At 37.0% G+C, this 22,926-nt stretch overlaps 1 protein-coding gene across 1 annotated transcript; it reads left to right on the forward strand.

Annotated features, from left to right (window-relative positions):
• The first annotated feature begins 1,025 nt into the window (after positions 1 to 1,025).
• On the forward strand, positions 1,026 to 21,154 carry LOC132623990 (aminopeptidase P1-like). The gene is made up of 16 exons (XM_060338804.1): positions 1,026 to 1,190; positions 1,499 to 1,562; positions 2,468 to 2,607; positions 3,561 to 3,845; positions 3,926 to 4,048; positions 4,140 to 4,409; positions 5,760 to 5,846; positions 15,127 to 15,194; positions 16,694 to 16,760; positions 18,007 to 18,141; positions 18,262 to 18,342; positions 19,197 to 19,251; positions 19,446 to 19,550; positions 19,629 to 19,700; positions 20,407 to 20,531; positions 20,769 to 21,154. Exons 1-16 carry the CDS (start codon positions 1,098 to 1,100, stop codon positions 20,928 to 20,930), a joined length of 1,932 nt encoding a protein of 643 aa, XP_060194787.1. The 5' UTR covers positions 1,026 to 1,097; the 3' UTR covers positions 20,931 to 21,154.
• The last annotated feature ends 1,772 nt before the right edge of the window (positions 21,155 to 22,926 follow it).

Here is a 22,926-nt window from a genome sequence, read left to right on the forward strand (position 1 = left end):
TATATATATATATATATATATATATATATATATACGCTAACCTACAACATGAAGATTGCAGGATACAAATGTACCAATTTTTTAGTTCTCCAAAATACCCTTATTATTTTAACACATTAAATTTCTTGAATAATTGGGGCTTTTTTGTCTTTTAATTTTGGAGAACTAAAAGATGAGTACATTGCTAAAATAAAATAATTGCCCGGAAGTTCATATAGTAATAATTGGATTGAAGCTTAATTATTTGTTTGTTGGAGGGGCAACGTGGGGAATGCATGTGCAATCTTGGTTTGATATTCCTCGACTTGAACAAATTGATTATTTTTTGAGATAAGGGTAAAAAACACATCCGAAATATCACATTTTTTTGAGTTTCATACCTAAACTATTAGAAGATTGAGAAAACTACCTAAATTATCATTATCTAGTTTGCAAAACACACTTGAACTAAATGTGTGAACTCACTCTCCAAAAGGCAAGTGAAGCTAAAATTTTCTCAAAACATTTGTCCACATGGCATAAGCAATGCTATGGTGGCACCTACATGGAAATTAAAAAATAATATTTTCTTATAAAAAATATAAAGAATTTAGAAAATCAGAACAAAAAGATTTAAAAAAATTGAAAAGTTGATTTATTTTTTTAAAAAATGTGAAAACTAGATATCAGTTTTTTTAAAAAAAAAATAACTTTTCCATTTTTTAAATTATTTTTAATTTGTTTTCTATAATTTTTGATATTTTTTTACAAAAATTATTATTTTTCAGTTTATTTTTTAAAATAATTTTTTTTTTAAATTTTCATGTAGACCATTGTGACATTATTTATGCATATGGACAACATTTGGCAATATTTTTATATAAAATAAAAAAAAAATAATTTAAAGTATGTTTTGCAAAATAAATAGTGATAACTTAGGTACTCTCAACTTTTAGATAATTTAGATATGAACCTCAAAAAGTTCGGGTGAATATTCGGGTGTGTTTTTCTCTTATTTTTTTTTAATATAAGAACACATACAATCTCCTGAAAATACATAGTAAACAAACGACTACTCTTAACTCTACCCTCTCTGCTCGATTCCGAAGAAAGAAGTGATGGCAGACACTCTCGCTGCTCTGAGGACTTTAATGTCATCTCACTCTCCTCCTCTTCATGCTTTGCTCGTTCCTTCCGAAGATTATCATCAGGTTCAGATTTTCCTTCCAATCACATGTTGTTATCCGATTAATCAAACAATAGTTTTTAATTTTTGTTTTGTGCTTTTATCACATTTTTTAAGTGGTTCTAGGTCCAATTTCTGTAACGTATTTACCTCTTTAACAGTTTCGTGTTCGATTTAGCTTATAAGTTGTCTGATGTATTCAGTCACATGTTATCCGATTAATCAAATAATATTTAATCCAATGTTTTTGTTTTTCGTTTGTGCATTTATCACATTTATTTGTTCAAGTGGTTCTAGGTCTAATTTCTATAGCTTTGTTCGGTGATTTGACAGAGCGAATATGTATCTGCACGTGACAAGAGGCGCGATTTTGTCTCTGGATTTACTGGAAGTGCTGGTTTGTCCTCTTTTATCCCTTTCCTGATTATCATTGATCAGTTACTTATGTTGATTTAGTTAAATTGATATATATTTCTACTTATTTTTTTGTTATCCATTTGCATATTCCGATCATGAATCATGGTTGCTGTGATGATCTTTTTTAGTGTATATCGGCGTTGTATAAAATAGAAGGAACTTAATTCAAATGTTGTGTTTACTGGGATAGGTATATCGCTCATACCAATGAACAGAGCTTTTTTTTTTTCTTCCTGATCATCATTGATCGGTCACTTATGTTGATTTAGTTAAATTGATAAATGTTTCCGCTAATATTTTTGTCATCCATTTGTGTATTCTGTTCACGATTCGTGATTGCTGTGATAACCTTTTTTAGTGCATATCGGCATCATATAAAATAGAAGGAACTCAACTCAAATGTTGTGCTTACTGCGATAGGTATATCACTCATACCAATGAACAGAGCTTTTCTTTTCTTCCTGATCATCATTGATCGGTCACTGATGTTGATTTAGTTAAATTGATAAATGTTTCTGCTAATATTGTTGTTATCCATTTGTGTATTCCATTCATGAATCATAATTGTTGTGATAGCCTTTTTAGTGCATATCGGCATCATAAGGTGGACAGAACTTGATTTAAATGTTGTGTTTACTGCTATAGGTATAGTGCTCATAACAATGAACGGAGCTTCTGTATCCCGCTTTTGTTCTTCCTGATCATCATTGATCGGTTGCTTATGTTGATTTAGTTAAATTGATAAATGTATCTACTAATTTTGTTGTTATATATTCGCATATCCCGTTCATGAATCGTGATGGCTGTGATAACCTTTTTTTAGGGCACATCGGCATTGTATAAAATGGACAGAACTTAATTTAAATACTGTGTTTACTGCGATAGGTATAGCGCTCGTAACAATGAATGGAGCTTTTCTGTGGACGGATGGACGCTACTTCTTGCAGGCAGCCCAGCAGCTTAGTGAGCAGTGGAAGCTCATGCGTATGGGAGAAGACCCTGCAGTCGATATCTGGATGGCAGATGTGAGTACTCCTTCTTGGTTTCTTGCAATTGCTTTCATTTTGTGAAGATTTATAGATCTAGCAAATAATTAGCCTATTTTTAGAGTTGGCGAGAAATATGCTATGCTCCCCATCCCAGTTTATTTGGCGGTGTTTGACTGGGCAGAGTTTGGGAAAGAACTACGGCCTTTTGAAAGTTGTGGTCTAAAACAATTTGTATGGCCATAAATCATCTCAGTAAAATGGAAGTTTAAAGTTAAATTATTTTCAGACATTCTGTTTGAGACATATTAAAAAGGAAATATGCCACATAAATTGAGATAGAGGGAGTGATTCCTAAGGTCTAGCAGGACTTGAATTAAGGTATAGTTGCCTAGTTTCTTTATTTTGTTTTCCGGATGACAGAGAAATCCGCCTAGAGCCAACCCTTTGGACCAACCGCAACATTCGGAACTCGGGGATGGGCCGTCTACCCTTCTCCACTCAAATACTGGACTTAGTTTGCTAGGAGATGGGCTCAAATATATGACCTAAGACAAGTCTCTCACCTTTGGCAATTGAGCTAACCCCTAGTGACTATAGTTGCCTAATTGGTTTTGTCCTGGTTAAATGAGTTTACAAACAGATAAATCAAATTCTGTAAACTTAATATATCTTATTAAAATAAAATAGAACAAAAGAAGAAACAAAACATCTAGTGTGCCTTTGATCATATCAGAGGAATGCGAAATAAAATCTTGAAGTCCTGACAATTGGAAGGTGGAAGCACTTTTCACACCATTAGCAATCAGGAAGAGTTGGAACGTTTGAAGAACTTTTTTCCCCTATCCAGATTTTCCCTTTAATTATGCTGCCTCCTCTGAAATAATGCACAGGTGTGCTATGATTCTTCTTCTGAAATTTCAGGTTTAGTGCGTAGGAACTTCTTGAGATTCAATTCAGTTAGTTTATGTGATTTTTGTGCTATATACTAGAATCTGCCGAAGGATGCAGCTATTGGTGTTGATCCATGGTGTATATCAGTGGATACTGCACAGAAATGGGAGCGTGCTTTTGCTAAGAAACAACAAAAGTTGGTTCCAACACCTAGAAACTTGGTAGATGAAGTCTGGAAAAATCAGCCACCTGCCGAAACAAATCCTTTGATTGTGCATCCTCTCGAATTTGCTGGTCGCTCTGTTGCAGATAAGTTGAAAGATTTGAGAGAAAAGCTTGTACAGGAAAAAGCTCGTGCAATGATAATAACAGCACTTGATGAAGTAAATCTGTAAACCCTGAGTCCAAATGTATTTATTTTACTGTTTCGGTGAATTTACTCCAATATGATTGCATTTTGCAGGTTGCCTGGTTGTATAACGTCCGTGGCACAGATGTATCATATAGCCCGGTTGTTCATGCATTCGCTATTGTGACATTGAACTCGGCCTTCTTATATGTGGATAGAAGGAAGTTGTCATCTGAGGTGCATGTGCATTGCATAATCATTTGATTTAAGTTCAATGCATTTACATCTTTCTATTTTCTGGTCTTAACTAAGCGTGTTAATGTCCCAGGCAAACTCTTACGTGAAGGAAAATGGAATTTTGGTACGGGAATATGGTGAAGTTAGCTCAGATGCAGTTTTACTTGCATCTGATCAGCTCGCTCCTTCCTCAGCCGACAAAACTCCAACTGGCAAGGCTGCAGGAGATGGTGCAGCAGAGTTTGTGAATGACCTCATTTGGGTTGATCCTGGTGCATGCTGCTTTGCTTTGTACTTGAAACTGAATGCTGATAAAGTCCTCCTTCAGCAGTCACCATTGGCCCTTGCAAAAGCCCTAAAGGTGATTCATACTACCCAGGAATATTCTTACCCCAGAAAAGTAGTCTTGAGTTTTTTTGGTGATTGTAAGTCTGGTAGGTGTTTCAACAGACTTTGTTGGTTGCTTATTGGGTAATGGATCAGTACTCCACTGAGAAAAAATATAAGAAACAAGAAGAGGGAAAGCGCGTCTCTTGTTTGATGTATAGGAAAACAAATACAATTTTAGTACATCAGATAAAAATACGTAGGCTAGGATTAAGTTGAAGGCTACCATATATTGGGTTATTTTATATTTCCAGCTAAAAAGGCATTTTTATTCCTTGATCTTGTACAACCTCAATATGCCACAGCATTTCATACTGAAGCTGAGCTATGGACACGTGAATGGAAGCATTGAGCACATCATATACCTTTATGATTTTCTTGGATTATCACACCCAAGTGTGAGATCAGTGGTAATGAAGTGGAAGGAGAACCATATGATCTTAGGTTCAAATTGCAGCATAGACAAAAACCACTAGGGTGATCTCCTTCCATCTGCCTAAGCGGGCAGAGTAATCCGGTACCTGTGCGGGTAGCCGGTGGAATAGTCAAGGAGCGCGCAAGTTGGCGCAGACACCCCTCATGAAAAAATGATTTTTATGGATTGTCATTTTATTTCCTGTTATAAGTTTGATTAAAAATATCTAAATTCAATTTAGAAGTTTTTTGATTCCAAGTTGCTACATTTCATTATTCATTCTAAAAAAAAAAAAAAGTTCTCTTATTTTTTGAAGACAATACTATACGATCACGGTGATTGTTTTACCTTATTTCCCTCCTATAAGAGATGTGGACAAAACTCATAATTACTCGTAATATTTCTTTTCAAATGTGTTTAAGCATCTCTCTTGGATGTTATGACTAACCAAAGCTTAGTTCAATTGGGTCCTATTTTCCTTGTTGTAGTCAGATTTGTTGGCATCCAAATTTTCATATGAGCTAGCTTCATTCTTACCAGCTTAATATTTTGCTTGTAATTCACCAGCTTCCATTATGATTTTTATGATTACAAAATCAAATGCCTTGTGGTTTTGGAGCTACATTGATCTCCTTGCACTGCTCTTTGTTGGGAATAATGATGTTATTTTCTTCATTTCTGTTTGTTTTAATGCCCCATTCGTCACCCCTTAATTTCCCAGTCTTCTTTCTCCTCGGTGAATTTATGATCTGCTCTACAGTGCAGTGGAACAGACCACCAAATCATCAGGTAGCGCCTCTTAGAAGTTGCCAAACATACTAGGATTTTGGAATGTAGTGTGTTTTTTGTGATTTAGTTCTTTCTCTAAGTCTTTACTATTCATTCTAAATGACTGGATTATATTTCTAGAACCCTGTTGAGATGGAAGGATTGAAGAAGGCCCACATTCGGGATGGGGCAGCTGTTGTGCAGTACCTCGCCTGGCTGGATGGGCAGGTAAACAATAGCTTCTTAGAGCCTTTGATGTTTTCTTTGTCGTGTGCTGTCATTGACAATTTACTGTAAATCTTCTCAGAGGTAAAATAACTTTATGGTTAATTACAGCCTATTGCACTTGACATTGTCCCCCAGATTATATGAGATTATGTTATTTGTACATGTGGATAGGTTGTTATTCTTATCATTGCCAATCTCCAAAATATGGCTAGAGACACCATCCTTCTTCAGGTGGATAAGATATGAGATCTACCTACAACGGTGGACCCTGGATTTTAGGTAAGTGGGTTTGGCGGCACCGGACAAATAGCTAGTCTTCCTTTAGTGGGAGTTGAGAGGACGTCATTGGGGAATAGCACTAAACTGCATTGCTTTGAGCCCGCATTCTTTTTCTTTTTCTGGTTCCATTTTTGCGTCAGCAATTTTAGGAAATCTTTTTGTGCTATCATTTAGAAAAGAGGAAAAAAAGAAGAAGAAATAAATAGGTCACATATTCTACTCCGCATAGTTTCTTAAATTACAATTTTATGCCTTTTAAATTTCGGCCTTTTACTTCAAAGTTTCACATCTTAATGTTTGTATTTTCCTTTTTTTTTTTTTTGAGACTGGTAACATGTATATTTATATATATATATTAAACCTGCACCATAACAGTGCAGCCATACTTACAAAAACCCCACCATGCTGAGGACTACTGCTTCACAAGGAACCTATCATATCAACTAGTGATTCAGCCTCCTCTACATAATTTTCTTTACACCAAAAGTGAAACAAAATGACACAATTCATCTTGATTTTCTGCACAGAATTGCATTTGTCTTCAAAAACTCTATTGTTCCTCACCTTCCAAATTATCCACCAAATAACTGTTGGGACAAGTTTCCACCAACTCTTTTGTCTTACTGCTCCCCCATTATAGTTCCAGCACTTCAATAGCTCACAGCTGTTTGCCGGCATAGTCCAACTTAGTCCTACCATGTTCAAGAAAAATTGCCGCAATTGTATAGTGAAAGGACAATGTATAAATAAATGGGAGTTACTTTCTCTGGCTGCATCACACAGAACACATCTAGTACATAGATGAAAACCCCTTCTCCTTAAGTTTTCCTGGGTGAGACATGCTTCTCTTGCTACCAGCCAAGAGAAACATGAAACCTTATACGGGGCCTTAGTCTTTCAAATGGATTTCCATGGCCATTGATCGGATTGTGTATATTGCCTAAGCTGATAATTGTATGCTGATTTGACAGTAAAAACACCATTATTGCCATGGTTCCAGCACAAAGAATCCTCAGATTCTTTAAAACCTTGAAATTGTTCCAAGGTCTTGAATAATTCCACAGCTCTTTCTAATTCCCAGTCATGTAGTAATCTTCTGAAAGTAATATTCCATCCATGTACTCCTTTAGCTGATTCAAGTTTTGCATCTGGTAGAGTAACAATATTATAGAACTCAGGAAACAAATCTTTTAAGGATCCATGCCCAAGCCAGTTGTCATGCCACAAGAGAATTTTCCTTCCATTGCCCACTTTTATACTGATATTTTCAGCCAGAGATGGCCACAATGATCTAATAGCTTTCCAAACACCAACTCCAAAGGGGCTATTAACTGTATTAGAGCACCACTCTTCTTCTTGGCCATATTTATCATGCACAAACCTCCTCCATAATGCATTGGCCTCCATGTTATATCTCCACAACCATTTCATAAGTAAGCTTTGATTATGGATTTTGAGATCCCTAATGCCAAGTCCTCCATCCTTCTTACTGGTGATGAGGCAGTCCCATTTAACCAAATGGATTGCTTTCCTTTCTTTGTTGCCTTGCCAAATGAAATTTCTTCTCAATGAATCTATTCTTTTCAGCACATTAGATGGGATAGGAAACAGAGACATGACACATGTGGGGAGGGCATCCAGTACACTGTTGACTAAAATGACTCTGCCGCCCAATGATAAATACTGCCCTTCCAACTAGCAAGCCTCTTTTCACACCTTTCCAAAACACCATTCCAAATTTCCAGAGCTTTACTTTTTGCACCCAAGGAGAGTCCTAGGTAAATGGTGGGTAAGGCTCCCACCTCACACCCTAGAATTTCTGCTAGCACTTGAATATTATCCATTTTATTGACTGGAAACAACATACTCTTATTCCAGTTAACATGTAGCCTTGATACTGCTTCAAAAATCACCAAAATAGACCTCAAATATTCCACCTGGCTGATATCTGCATCACAAAAAACCAGTGAATCATCTGCATATAGTAAATGTGTGATCTCAGTGCCATTGTTCCCCCCAACTGCAGCTCTAAACCCCTTCACAAAACTCCTGTCCTTTGCTACCTGAAACATCTGATTTATACCCTCCATGGCAATGAGAAAGAGGAAAGGTGAAAGAGGGTCACCCTGCCTCAAACCTCTTTCTGAGGCAAAAAAACCTTCTGGTGAACCATTCACCAAAACTGAAAATTTTACTGTCTTTATGCAAAAAGAAATCCATTTAATCCACTTCACCCCAAAACCCATGTCTTTTAGAACTTTAAGTAGATAGTTCCAATTAACGTGGTCATATGCCTTCTCAATATCAAGTTTGCATAATATGCCTGCTTTCTGTCCTTTAAGTCTAGAATCAACACATTCATTTGCTAACAAAGCTGCATCCATAATTTGTCTGCCTCTTATGAAAGCCATTTGGTGTCCATTTACCAACTTGTTGATCACTCTCTTAAGCCTCTCTGTGAGCAACTTAGAGATGATTTTATACACACTTCCAATCAGGCTAATGGGTCTGAAGTCTTTTAGTCTCTTGGCACCATTCTTCTTAGGGATTAATGCAATATAAGTTGCATTAAAGCTCTTTTCAAAGAATTCACTTCTATGGAAATTCCTAACAGTGTTCATCAGATCCTCTTTCACAATGTCCCAGCAGCAATGGAAAAATCCCATAGAATAGCCATCTGGACCCGGAGCTTTGTCAGCTGCACGTGATTTCAGACAGTCGAGCACCTTTTGTTCTTCAAAGTCTCTCTGTAGCCAATCATTTTCCTCTTCAGTAACTCTGAACTCTCCTTGTAGATTGAAGCTAGGTCTCTAAGATTCTGTCTCATTGTAAAGTCTCCGATAGAAATCCACAATTTCCCCCTTAATTATTTGTGGATCAGTGATGGTATCTCCCTCCACTTCTAGACTGTCAATGTGGTTGTGCCTCTTATGGCAATTAGCCATCCTCTGAAAGAACTTAGTGTTCTTATCCCCTTGCTTCAGCCATAGAATTCGAGATCTTTGTCTCCATGAGATTTCCTCATTTTTTGCCACTTCATGATACTCCATTTGTAAACTTGCTTTCAAAAGTAGTTCATCTTCTGTTAAGGTTCTTTGCTCCTGTATGGAATCCATAGAGTTGATTTTGTATAGGATATCTGCTTTCTTGACCTTCAGATTCCCCCCATTTAAAGCACTCCACTCCTTCAGTTTTGATTTCAGGAACCTCAGTTTACAGGCCAGAATATAATCTGATCTACCTGATTCTTCACAAGATGTCCACCATTCCTCCACCCTTTCCTTGAAACCTGCAACCTCCATCCACTAATTCTCAAATTTAAAATATGATTTTGAGAAATCCCATTCTCCACATTTCAATGATATAGGGGAATATCAGAGATAATCCTTGGTAAAACAGATTGTTTAATCATGCTGAACTTTTCATCCCATTCCACAGAATGCAAAAATCTATCAATTCTTGAGGAACATTATAATTATCACCCCTCAACCAAGTGTATTTTCCACCTAGCAGAGGAGGATCCACAAGTTCAAGGTCTTCAATGATTCTAGAGAAATCCTTCATAGCTCTAGATAAAACAGTGCAATTCCTTCTTTCAGTAGGGAACCTGGTGGTGTTAAAATCCCCACACACTACCCAGGCTCCTTCACATGCCCCTCTAGTTCCTGCTAGTTCCATCCAAAGCTCCTTTTTTTTTTTTCTGCAATTAGGAGCATAAACCCCAGTTAACACCCAGCTGCAATTGTCCAATCTAGAACAGAGTTTACAGGAAATAGAGGAAAAACCAAAATTGATTAATTTCCCTGTCCAAACCCTTTTATCCCACATGATAAGAATCCCTCCACTTCTACCATTGGCTTCCAAACCCACGTAATCTGCCCATCTATTACTGAATAAATGCTTAACTACTTCCCCATAATCCCCTTCCATTTTAGTTTCCTGGAAACAATATATGTCAGCCCTCCAATCGAGTATTAGAGATTTGATCACCCTCCTCTTGTCGAGATCGTTTAATCCCCTCACATTCCACGAGATAATGTGTACTTTCATCGGGAAACATTGCTAGCTTCCCTCGCCCTAGTCCTTGGCTCACCATCTTTGAATTTGATTCCGAATTCCAGAAGATTCTTCACTTCATTCTGACCCCTAGGTTTAGGAGATGAAGGTTTGGTCTTGCTGAGGGTTTCCTGTATTCTTTTATCCAGCTTCAAGAATAAGGCCCATATTTCATCTTCATACCCCTGAGTTTCCACACCCAGTTGTTTGCTAAACTTCAATATATTTTGTTGCACCCTTAAAATTGTCTCCCCCTTAACTGCCTGCACTTGTACATCCAAAGGTTGAATGTCCTCAATTGTCAACTGCTCCAACTGTTGAAATTGGTCTATTTGTGAGCAATTTCCCTCTGTGATATTTGTGACCAAGTCCCTGGATCTTTGATCATCATCACTGTTGTCATCTTCTCCATGGAATCGAGCTAATTGAGGTTTGCATCTGCAATCGATCTCAGGATCGTGTATATTCTCCTGTCGCACTGCTACTGCCAGCTGTAATTTTTTTGAGATGGAGCAGTCCGAGGTTTCTTCAGCTTCTGGGTTAAGAGGATCGAGATAACTGGGCTGCTCTAATCGATTGGGAATACAGCAGACTGGTCCCATATCTTTCTTTAGGGACTTGGGCTTTAATGAAAAGCCCAACAGAGAACTCTTTTTCCCATAGGTTTCGAAATTTGCTTCCTCTGGTATTTTCAGTTGGGTCAGCCCACTATCGTTAGAAGGCCCAATATCCTTCCTTTTTAAAATATCGTTGACCAGCTCTCCCTCACTTGCCGTCTCCTGCTCCCAAGAAGATCTGCTGCGATTTTTGCCCTTTTCGGCGCCCACGTGCTCTGGGAAGTCAACTTTGCAGCTGTCAACCCTATTATGGGAGTTGGATCTCTCTATTACCCAACGGTCTGTCACCAGTTTCCGACCATCTTCTCCGGCAACCACCCTTGCCGGCGTCTCGCTCCAGATAGGTATGATGAAAAATAAACCCTTTTCTTCTATTATTACTTCTGTAGGTACATTCCTGCCCCCTCCTTTTATCTTCAACCTAGCCCATTTGAGATGATTCTTAAGGGATGTTTCTTCCTCTGTTTGTAGCCATCCACCGCATTGGTCTCCAATAGCTTTGAAGGTTTTCTCTGACCAGAGATGAAGCGGAAGCCCCATAGCTCTGATCCAAGTCCCATCTTTCTCCTGAATATCAGTGCTACATCCGGCAACCAGCGACCACCATTCCAGAAAGATTTTCTCCTTTTTCCAAGTCCAAACACCCTGCAATACATGCTCCACCATATGTTTGTTTGGAAACTCAAAGAGGAAGAAAGATTCTGCCATTTCGTAGATGTTCACTCCGAAAGCGTTCTTCCAAGTTGAGACGACCCATCGTCTTAGATCAGAAAGCGTTGGTGTCTCCTTCAAATCTCTTCTAAAATGGCCAACTAAACATCTTGCCAGTAGCCCATTCTCAGCGGAATCATCATCTCGTTCCACATCAATTTTATTGTTGCGAGAATTGACCATTGCGTCCTTTTGATCATTTGCCTGCCACTTGCTAGCTCTGACAGTAGCCGCATATGTGATTTTGGGGTCAGCCTTCCTGGGGATGTTTGTAATAAATGGACTTTTGTCTTCCTTCATGAATCTGATAATCTTAAATGCAATATCCTTCCATCCAGCATTGAATGTGACTTCTGGTAGTATAATAACAGCTCTGTTATCTCCCTGTACTGAAACAATAGAGATAAATCTGCCATGTTTGTTGCTCTTCCTTGAGCAGAAATATAAGGAATTTTGCTCCTTATTTTTCCACCTTCTCGACTGCGTTCCGTTGTCCCGCGAGGCTTCCTGAAGGACATAGCATATCCACTCCATTATCTTGCCGTTGAAGGTGGTTCTACGCATCAAATTACGGCTTCTTTCCACCCAATCAAACCATAGTTCCGACCTTGATTTAAGTCTAGTGATATCATAAGACTTAAACCCTGCTGTAAAATACATTCTATTCTCCCCCATTAAAGAAAGTCTGAGAAACCAGGAGAAAAAAAAAAATCTTGAAGAGTGAGAAAGGAAAAGAGAAGAAGAAAAAAGAGAAAGGAAAAATTTCAGCGTTCACAGTAGGTGAAAGCTGAGCTACCAGACAGATCAAATTCAGGCGAGAAGAGGCGAATCTACAATCCTAGGAAGTAGGAGAGAGAGAGAGAGAGAGAGAGAGAGAGAGCCTCGGGAGATGTGCCTGGGAGCATTTTTAAAACACAAATCCCTTTCCACTTGTATTTTCCTTTTAACATTGTAGATTCATAAAATGACAATTTAACAAAAGCGACACGAAATAAAGATTACAATATGATAAGCAATAACATAATAGTGCAAGATTAGAAACATAACAAATAAAAACAAAATAAGAAAACAACATATAACAAATTAACCACTAATAAATTCCCCACCGAAAATGAACTGACTTTGAAAGAGCAATGGAGCAGCTAAGCAAGCAATGAATGGGAAAGAAAGAGGCTAACTGGTTGTTGGGTGTGGACAATGTAATTCACAACCATAGTTGCATTCTTTCCATCTTGAATTGTTTTTTTTTTTTTTCCAATTCCTGAAATAGTACATGAAATAGCATGTTGTTACCATGATGATTGATAGTATTAAAAAGGGATAAGGTAGACCTAACCTTATATAAAAAATAAAATCATATGGAAGGAAGTTGTCTACTTGTCTACAAGATCTATAACATCTGGAATGAATGCAGATTTAGCTGAAAGTAGAGCATAATAGAAGTAAAAGATCCGTATAGGTGATACCAACTAGTTGGGGTTATAACTTAGCCTACATTATGTAATTGTTTACTAGCAGTCTTTAAGTTTTGTTAAGAGATTTCTATGTCAGGAGAAAAAAAAAATGGACAATTTCTAGTGCTACTGTGCTAGATAACCCCAAATATATTGAGAATTCATATAGCTGATCTCAACTTTGGGATTTGGGCGTAGTAATAGTTATTGTAATAAACAAATTAATCTATAGTTAGTGCACATACCATATTGATACAAATACCTATGCAGCACCAAACCCTCTTAGATGCGAAGGTTTGCTGCTTTGGATGAACATGCTGACACAAAGATGAGGCACTGGGAATGAACCAAAATCTCATTTATGAAAAAAGAAAGGTCATGGGTTCAGCTATTTGAACCTCTAACCTTTACTTAAAGGATGGCGCTCTTTCCTGAGGCATTTGGTTTGGTCTTTCAGTGAATCCGTTAGTTTCTTATTTTTATATTGTACCTTTATATTCTAATTTAATGTATAGATATAGTAAATCTTTATGCCGCTATTACGTGGCTCGACTTGTCTCCTTAACATGCCCTTTGCAAATAAATTGGGACTTTGCAATTTGATTCGGGATTTTGTGAGTTTTAGGAGCATAAAGGCTTGTCGAATGTCTAGGACTTGTTTTTTGAGAATTTAGGAGAGAGATAAGAAGAGATTTGGAATTAGTTGCTTGATTATTCCCTCAGGTTAATGGGATTAAATAGTTGTTACAGAGAATGTAAATAAGGAGAGAATATTACACAATCTCCTATTCCTAATTATAGGGGGATATTTCCATATCTAAAATATCATTACAAGGATTTGGGCATATTCTCATATCTACACTACCATATTTAACATTCCCCCTCAAGCTGGAGCGTATAAGTTTTATGCTCCTAGCTTGCCACAAATATAGTCAATTCTGGATCCTCGGAGTGATTTTGTGAAAATATCTGCAGTTGATCTTTTGAGTTGACAAAACTTGTGGCGTTGTATCCAGACTTAATCTTCTCTCGACCAATGCCATAGCTCAGTACTCCGGCTCTGCGCTTGATCTAGTCACGACATCTTACTTTTTACTTTTCGAGGATATTAGATTGCCTCCAATTAGAGCACAATAACCCAACGTGGACTGCCTATCAGAAAGAGATCCTGCCCAATCTGCATCAGAATACCCAGGGCGTGTCCCTTGTCTTCATATACTATAAACCTTGTCCCGGAGAGCTTTTCATATATCTCAAAATGCGAATCACTGCATTCTAGTAACTATCACAAGGTGATTGCAGAAACTGGCTAACTACAGTAACAAAAAATGAGATGTCTGGTCGTGTGATCGTAAGGTAGTTGAGTTTGCCAACTACTAGTCTCCGATATCTGCTAGAACTTTTAGACGCTCCCCTTGTTCTCAATAAGCTTAGTATTTGTGTCCATTGGAGTGTCCACACGTTTGCAATCCAACATACCGGTGTCTTCCAAAATATCTAAGGCATATTTTCCTTTGTGTAATAGCAATACCATTGCCAGACGGTGCCACTTCAATGCCTAGAAAGTATTTTAGCTTTGCCCAAATCCTTAGTCTGGAAGTGACTTGAAAGGTCTGTGATAACAATATCATCAACATAAACAATTAAAAGATACATTTGCCATGAGATGAATGCATAGACAACACGGAGTGATCAACTTCCGTTCAGATCATTCCAAACTGTTGGACAACAGCTCGAAAACGACCAAACCATGCTCTAGGAGATTGCTTGAGACCATAAAGGGATAGGCGAAGTCTACATACTAGTCCTGATACCATGAGAAATTAGGAGAAGAGAAGAGAAGAGATTTGGAATTAGTTGTTTGATTATTTCCTCAAGCTGATGGGATTAAATAGCTGTTACAGAGAATGTAAAGAAGGAAAAAATATTACACAACCTCCTATTCTTAATTATAGGAATTATTCCCATATCTACACTATCATTACAAGGATTTGGGGATATTCCCATATATACACTACCATATTAACATTTTTCAATACTCCCATATATACACTACCATATTAACATTTTTCAATACTTCTTCTTGGTTGTCATAGAAGCTTTAGCATTATAGATGAGGTTCCATTAGAAGACTGATGTAGCTAACATTTTTGTTTATCACAGATGCAGGAAATCTATGGGGCATCCGGTTACTTTGCAGAGGCTGAGAGTTTGGGCAAGAACAAACTAAAGTAAGTATGACTTTCCTGTATAAGTTCAAGGTTGCGGCTGGTTTCTGTATGTTCAGGTTCGAATTGATTTTACTGTAGTTAGCGTCTCTTTCATTTATAAAATTTTAACTTATTTAACTGAGAAATATTCCGGTAGAATTGGCTTCTCGTAGGCCGTAGCGCTTCTAAATGTAGATGATAATTTGGAGATACAGCGTTTCTTTATTGTTTTTATAAAGGGAAAATAACATTTTAGTCCTTATGTTATTGCGTTATTCCTATTTTAGTCCTTGTGATATGTAACGAAGCACATCTAACCTTCAATTAAGCAATGTGTGCTTTTAGTCCTTACACTAACAGAAACCAAGTAATTCAATGGACTGTTAAATCTAAAAAGGGAAATCCGGTAATTACAATGTTACTTTTAATGTGGACCCCAAACTTTTTTTTTCTTCTCCTTCCTTCAAACGTGGTCAACCTCTGCAACAATATTTCCTCCAAGTCTTCTCTCTGCCAAAAGCCTCTTCCCCTCCTCTCTCTCTCTCTCATTTTTATTTTCCTTTTTGAAATTTATACATAGCCTAGTTTTGTTTCCCATTTCGCTTGTTCTAAAACTTATTCCACTGCTAAGTATTTATCCATTTCGTTTACTTCAAGCATTCTGTTTTCGTATTGCTTTGAGTTATGTTCTCACTTAGCAATTAACACTTTGCCTGTTCTTATTAGGTTGGCATGAATTCAAGCTATATTATCTGGGTAGTACGTATAGAATTAAGTTATTCATGGTTTACTTTTTCCTTTTTTCTTGTTTTATATTTTTCTGGCATTAACCAAATATAGGCTGACGTTCAAAAGAAGCATATTCAGGCAGAAATCTATTTTCAAGCCGTATTCGGTGGTTCTTAAGGTGCTGGTTTGGTGGCACGGTACTTCCGGCAATGATATCCATGGGGGAGTTCCTTAGGTGGAGTTACAACAGAATGAAAATTTAAAACCCAAATTTGCCGTCCTTAATATTTAACAGTCCGTTGATTTACTTGGTTTTTGTTAGTGTAAGGACTAAAGCACACACATTGCTTAATTGAAGGTTAGATGTGCTTCGTTACATATCACAAGGACTAAAACAGGAATAGTGCAATAACACAGGGACTAAAAATGCTTTTTTCCCTTTTATAAACATATTTCCAAGATCTTCTCTGAGAATGAATTTATTAGGGCTAGCCACCTTAATTCTTGGATATATGGATCAAGAAAGTGATTTTTTGGTTTTGTGGTTCAAGGAAGTGGTAGCCTACTCTTACCTTTTTTTTTTTTAACTTTGAAATGTTTCTGACATGTATTCAGTTCCTCAGTTGATAAAAGTAGAAACTTTAGCTATGATTTATTGAAGGGCATTGCTTCTGCATTTTGCAGCTCATTTCCAATATGTCTAGCGTTTCGATAAGGAATATTTTTTAATCATATTGTGGAGTTCCTCTTTCCCTGTGTAGCATCTATTTTACCATTGGTACTTATGTCAGGGATACCAAAAGACTTACAGAAGTTTCTGCAAGTGATAAGCTAGAGGAGTTCCGCGCATCTAAAGAGGTAGTGGCTCTATGCATGTGAGAAACCTATTATAAAGCTAGCCATCTTGCCAGTTGCTAATGTATCTTGCATTTGATGTTTTCACCACTTAGGTCCTTGAGCTATACCCGCTGGTTTATTCTTGTATTTCTTATTCGCTATGTTGCTCGGACCCTTCACTTTTGCTACCGCACCCGTTTCCGACACGACACGACACCGGATTCATGTCGGATCTGGTCAAACGACATTGGATACTTTAACCAAATCCATGGATCAATCTGAGAAAAAATTTGAGGCCAAATTGAAAGAAACGGAGAGCTCTTGAAGAGTGGACACTTATTGTGTCTAGAAGAGTTTCAAGTTAATTAAAAATTAATATTTAATTATAAATGAAACATAACTATAAAAAATTATTTTTGTTTTTTATTTCTAGGCATAGATTTAGTTATTTTTCTTATAATTTTGAATTATTTTAGCCGAATCCCCGCACCCGTATCCGCACCTGGATCCGTACCCACCAATCTTAAAATTTAGATTATGCTGAATCCGACCTCTAGATCCGTACCCGTATCCGACACTCGACACCGAGTTCAAGCAACATAGCTTAATCGTAGTCTGCTATTACTGCTTGTTGTCGCTTCTACTTTAGTTTTCGTACTATCCTGACATTGTTGCTGATTATGTTTCTGTATTCCCGTATTTCTGCTTTACTTGAGCCGAGGGTCTATCGGAAACAGCCTCTCTACCTACCAAAGTAGAGATAAGGTCCGTGTACACTCTACCCTCCCTAGATCCCACTTTGACACTGGTTTTTTTTTTGTTGTTGTTTCTGGTTTACCTTCTGCTCATTGTATTCTGAGCTGGACGATATGCTAAGTTTGCTGGACGATATGCTAAGTTTTACTTAAACTCTATTTACGTTAGCGGTAGCCTATTTTCTCTATGCTAGAGGGACAAAAAGGCATTGTCTATAGGCTTTGTGTTGTAGTGAGGATAAAGAACATAGGACGAACTTAACAGGTTGGCTGAAAATAAGAAACAGAACAACTAGCCCTTAAGATAATGATGGGGTGGCAACTGTCCAATTGCTTCACTCTGATGAGATTGTTTTCTGCCTTAGTTTTCTAACAGGTATGATTTTGTCATTTGTTTTGTGGTGGGTCTGATCTAGTTTGAAAATAAGAAATCTTTGAAGTTGGTAGCTTTTCAGTATTATTCTCCTTTTACTTAACATTCTGAGAAACTTATTGACCTTGTATACCTGCAGCATTTTAGAGGCCTGAGTTTTCCAACTATTTCATCTGTTGGTTCAAATGGAGCCATTATCCATTATTCACCCGAGGCAGAAACATGTGCTGAACTTGATCCAGATCAAATGTACTTGTGTGATTCAGGAGCACAGGTTTGTGAAAATAGCATTTGGTTTGGTCGTGATACAGATATTTTGGGGATTGTATTTGCTTCCCACCTCCTAATTCTAACTTGTGATCCGTTAATTGGTTTGGTGGTGTTGTTGCTGAAGTATCTGGATGGAACAACTGATATTACACGGACTGTTCATTTTGGAAAACCTACTCCACATGAGAAAACATGTTACACTGCGGTATGTAAACCCTGTTATGTTCTAGATGTGATCCTTGACCATGTTGATTGAGTCATTGTGACCATGCATATGGGAAGTCAAATGTCAAATTCAAGTTTATCTGTTTACTTGGGTAGTGGACACAACCTTAAAGATTACTGAAAAGCATCTACAGACCCTTTCTAAGATAAACTATTGGAAGCATTGTCATCCTTGGTATTGCTAGTGCTTTCCTTGCTGTGATTGCACCAAGTAACAATTCTTTAAATTTATTCTATTTCTTTTTTATGTATGTTCCTTTCTCCAGTAGTCCTTTTGAGTGAAACAACATTATAACATCTGCTTTCTGTCTGGAATTTTTTCTAAGTTCTTTTTAAGGCCCATGTTGATTCAAAACCGTGGTGTTATTAAGGAAGATAAACTATCCATTTTTAGAAGACAAAGAAAGAGATAGCCTAGTGGTAAGAGCCAATGAGTTTGGGTTCGACCGTTCGAGGCAGGAAAGTGGGAAAATGGGTAGGGGATTTATCACCATCAAACACCCCCTCCCCCCCCCGCCCCCCCCCCCCCCCCCCCCCCCCCCCGCCAAAAAAAGAAAAAGAAAAAAAGAAGCAGCAATTACATCATTTACTGAAAGGCTTTATTCATGCATTGGGTTTTTGGGTGTGACCTGGGGTGTAGATGCTTGCAATGTGGACAAATCTATGTTTTGTATCTAGGTTACGCCTCTCTCTCTTTGTAAGAAAATATTTTCTGTACTACTTTTATGTATCTAATGGATTGAGTCCTTCAGAACTTTTTGGGGGACGAGAGATCTTTCATCCTTTGCTTTGTCATAAATTGCTCTAATGCTCAAAGTTGCTTGAATTATGTAGGTTCTCAAAGGACATATTTCACTGGGTAATGCACGGTTTCCCAATGGAACAAATGGTACGAGTCTATGGATGATTTCTTTAGTCTACAAATGTTTGTTGGGATTGGATGTAAAAACATGCACATCCACGCACCGTATTGGAATAACTTCGTGCTTTCTAGTTTACTGTTGTTTAACTGATGTGATACTCGAGATAATTGCAGCACATATGGGGACACTTCTCTTACTTATGCCTTACTGTACTTTATAGGGTATGCTCTTGATATTCTTGCTCGAACTCCTTTATGGAAGTATGGGCTTGACTATAGGCATGGTACTGGTCATGGGATCGGGTCTTACTTAAATGTCCATGAAGGTAAGTTGTGCTTTAGTTTCTGGGAAAGTACTAAATGTAAAGTAACAAGTTTCACTCACTTCCTTCTACTTTTATCAGGACCTCATCAAATTAGTTTCAGGCCATCAGCGCAGAATGTGCCACTACAAGTTTCAATGACTGTCACAGATGGTCAGTCTGATTTTATTTAGTCTTTGACCAAACTGAAAGTGAAGTGCTTTATTTTTTTCTGCTTGCTTCTATTTCTGCTGCTTGCTCTTTTTTTTCCTGCTTGCTTTATATTTTTTCTGCTTGCTTTTATTTCTTCTGATTGCTCTATGTTTTTCTGGTTGCTTTATATTTATTGCTGATTGCTTTATATTTTTCTGGTTGCTTTATTATTTTTTATGCTTGCTTTATATTTTTTGTGATCCCATCGCATAAATAAATGGAGCTTTGCTCGAATATTTAGTAAGCTGCTCTGGAAGTTTTACAGAATGAAATGATGTAGCTAACAGTTGTCCCAATTGTCATAATCAATCCCCAAGTTGCTTTTCTTACTAGAAAATTACTACAACGGAGAAGGCGGATGTCTTCGGTAATCATATCTTGCTGTTTGAGCAAGACTGCATAAAGTGGGTCTGGATAGGCTTTTGTATGTGCAGAATTGCATGTATTGGTTATCCAACAAATTTCTTCTTATTGTTTTTGGGAGTTGAAATTAGCACATCCATTTGTGAATTTGTCCTTGAAACTATTTTTTTTTTTATATCCATGCAAAATATTTTATTTCGCCAACTTCATGTATAACCTAATTGTCTTCTCCTAATTTTAGTCTAAGTTTCGATTTTCTGGCTTCAACATTTGAAGATCTTAACTATGGGATAGTATTTTCCAGAACCTGGTTACTACGAGGATGGAAAGTTTGGTATAAGATTGGAGAATGTGCTTATTGTCAAAGACGGCAATACTAAGTTCAACTTTGGCGGCAAGAGTTACTTGACATTTGAGCATATAACTTGGGTAAGTTTATCAGCATTATATATTTGTATATATCTATGTTTTCACACCCACTGAACACCTACTGGAACATATGCGTAAACAGTTTTTTGCATGTGTATATACCTTGCTATTCTGCACTTTGACGGTCCATGAAGAAAGAAAGAAGTTGGCCTTTTGTTCTCCGCTTGTTGTCTTTCATGCAGAAGATGCTAACATGTAATAATTTACTCTTTATGTTTTCTTCTTTATTGGGTCTAGGCACCATATCAAAAGAAATTGATTGATCTGAGCCTTCTGGTGCCCGAAGAGATCCAATGGTTGAATGACTACCACTCTAAATGCTCGGAGATCCTTGCTCCTTACTTGAATCAATCTGAAATGGAATGGCTGAAGAAGGCTACTGCACCTGTTGCAGCTTGAGATATTCCTCTCTCTATCTCTCAAGGTTGAGTGCTCTATTCTCGGTTCCTAGTGTAATGCTCTTAACTCAATAAAGTTAGTAAATTTCAGCATCCACTGTGCTCATACAGCAAAAACCTACTCTTATAATATGCATTTAGTTATTACTGCATTTGGAGATGGTGGTGCTGGAAAAAAGAAAGGTTAAGCTTGTAATGGTTTTTAGTTAAGTTTTGCGCAACGTCTTTCCTGCTCTCTTTGTACTACTTTCCGGCGTAAAAGGAAATGGGTAAAGATAATAAACAAAAATGAAAAAGGAAATGACCTCCTGATATAAAAACCCTGTGGCCTTTGATGATTTCCTCATCAACTGAAAGATGAAACCGAGCTCAAGTAGCAAGGTTGAGAACTTGATATTAAGCAGGGTCAGGTAGATTACTTTTCAAGTATATGTTTAGTTCAATGTGACTTTGATTGCGGATAGTTGCAAACTGTTACTATGTCGTGATCTTTTGCTCACTTGAAAAAACCAGTCCAATATATTACTCAATAGAGAATATTGAAGCGACCTGTGCGCAATCATAGAGGATTATCTTGCTTCTATCAATTACTTGCTGTTTAGTTAATGCTTGGAAAGGAAGAATGTTTTCAATGTCAAATTATCGCAAATCAGCAAATCAATGATGTAATGCAAAAACATACAAGTTACTAAGAGAATAAACTTGGTGTATCTACTACATACAATATAATCACTATAAAATTTGAGAAAAAGGCAAGAAACTAACTTAAGTTTATCTAGTATTCAAGTCGGTTAAAAGCTGCTGAGGTAATTGATTAGTACCATATCATTATCCGTTACTTGATGGATAGTCATTATATTTTAATTTAGGGTGTCCATCGATCTATTTTACTTTGATGTTGTCTTCGTCATGAAATCAGGGACGTCGTCAACTTTTCTTTGACTTACCCGTTTATTTTTATTATAACTTCGAAAAACCTGTTATAACATATTTATACCCTGATAGCTAGCTTTTTTACATTATCAATTTATATACTACATCTATTCCAATTTATGTGAAGGTGTTTGACAGGACATAATTTATAAATAAAAGGAAGATTTTTGAAACTTGTAATTCAAAATAAGTCATAGATGTTTGTACGACTATAAATAATCTCATGACAATTTGCAGGATTGCTCTTCGTTGGGGGTGGTCTTTAATTTTTGCCCCTCAAATTGGTGATCTTTAATTTTTTCCCTCTGCCTTTGCAAATTCTGTCCATGCGAATTTTGCCTTAAGACCAAAATTCTGGCAGAGGGCAAAAGCTAAAGACCAACAATTTGAGGGGCAAAACTTAAAGACCACCAATTTGAAGGGAAAAAATTAAAGACCACCCCAATTGAAGGGCAATCCGCGCCAAAAAAAGAGGTTAAAATGGGATGTTTTAAATTAAATTATTACTCTCTCCGGACCAAAAAGACTGTCCATTGAGCCATTTGCACACCCTTAAGAAAACTTTAAGAAAATACTAACTTCTAGATAAAAATAGGCAATTTGACTAAACTGCCCCTACTTAAATAAGTATTGAATTTGATCACATAACACTCAATAGAGGCAAATTTGAAAAAATAAGGTTAATTCTTTTTTGATTTGATAAGTGGACACTCTTTTTTATCTGGAGGGAGGACCAAAAAGAGTCCGAAACCAAAATGACCCAAAACAAGACATTTTGAACCAAAATAACCCAACAAAAAAAATAGTTACCATAGTACGGTTAAATCCTTTAACACAGTAAATTACTGCATTAAAGGAATCTCTTTTTTTTTTTTTTGTTTTTTTTTTTTTACATTTTAACACTTTTTTACGTACTTTAGCCATAGATTAATCATGCTTCAAGACTCCAAAACTTGAATATTTTATATAGAATCCTACTTATTTTTGTGCGATTAATAAGTTAGGCTCAATACATCAAGGATAAACTAAACTTCGGATTGTAGTTTTAGTAGTAAGTGTTTGAA

Source organism: Lycium barbarum, chromosome 12 (genome assembly GCF_019175385.1).
Source record: "Lycium barbarum isolate Lr01 chromosome 12, ASM1917538v2, whole genome shotgun sequence".
In the NCBI taxonomy this organism is placed as follows: Eukaryota; Viridiplantae; Streptophyta; class Magnoliopsida; order Solanales; family Solanaceae; genus Lycium; species Lycium barbarum.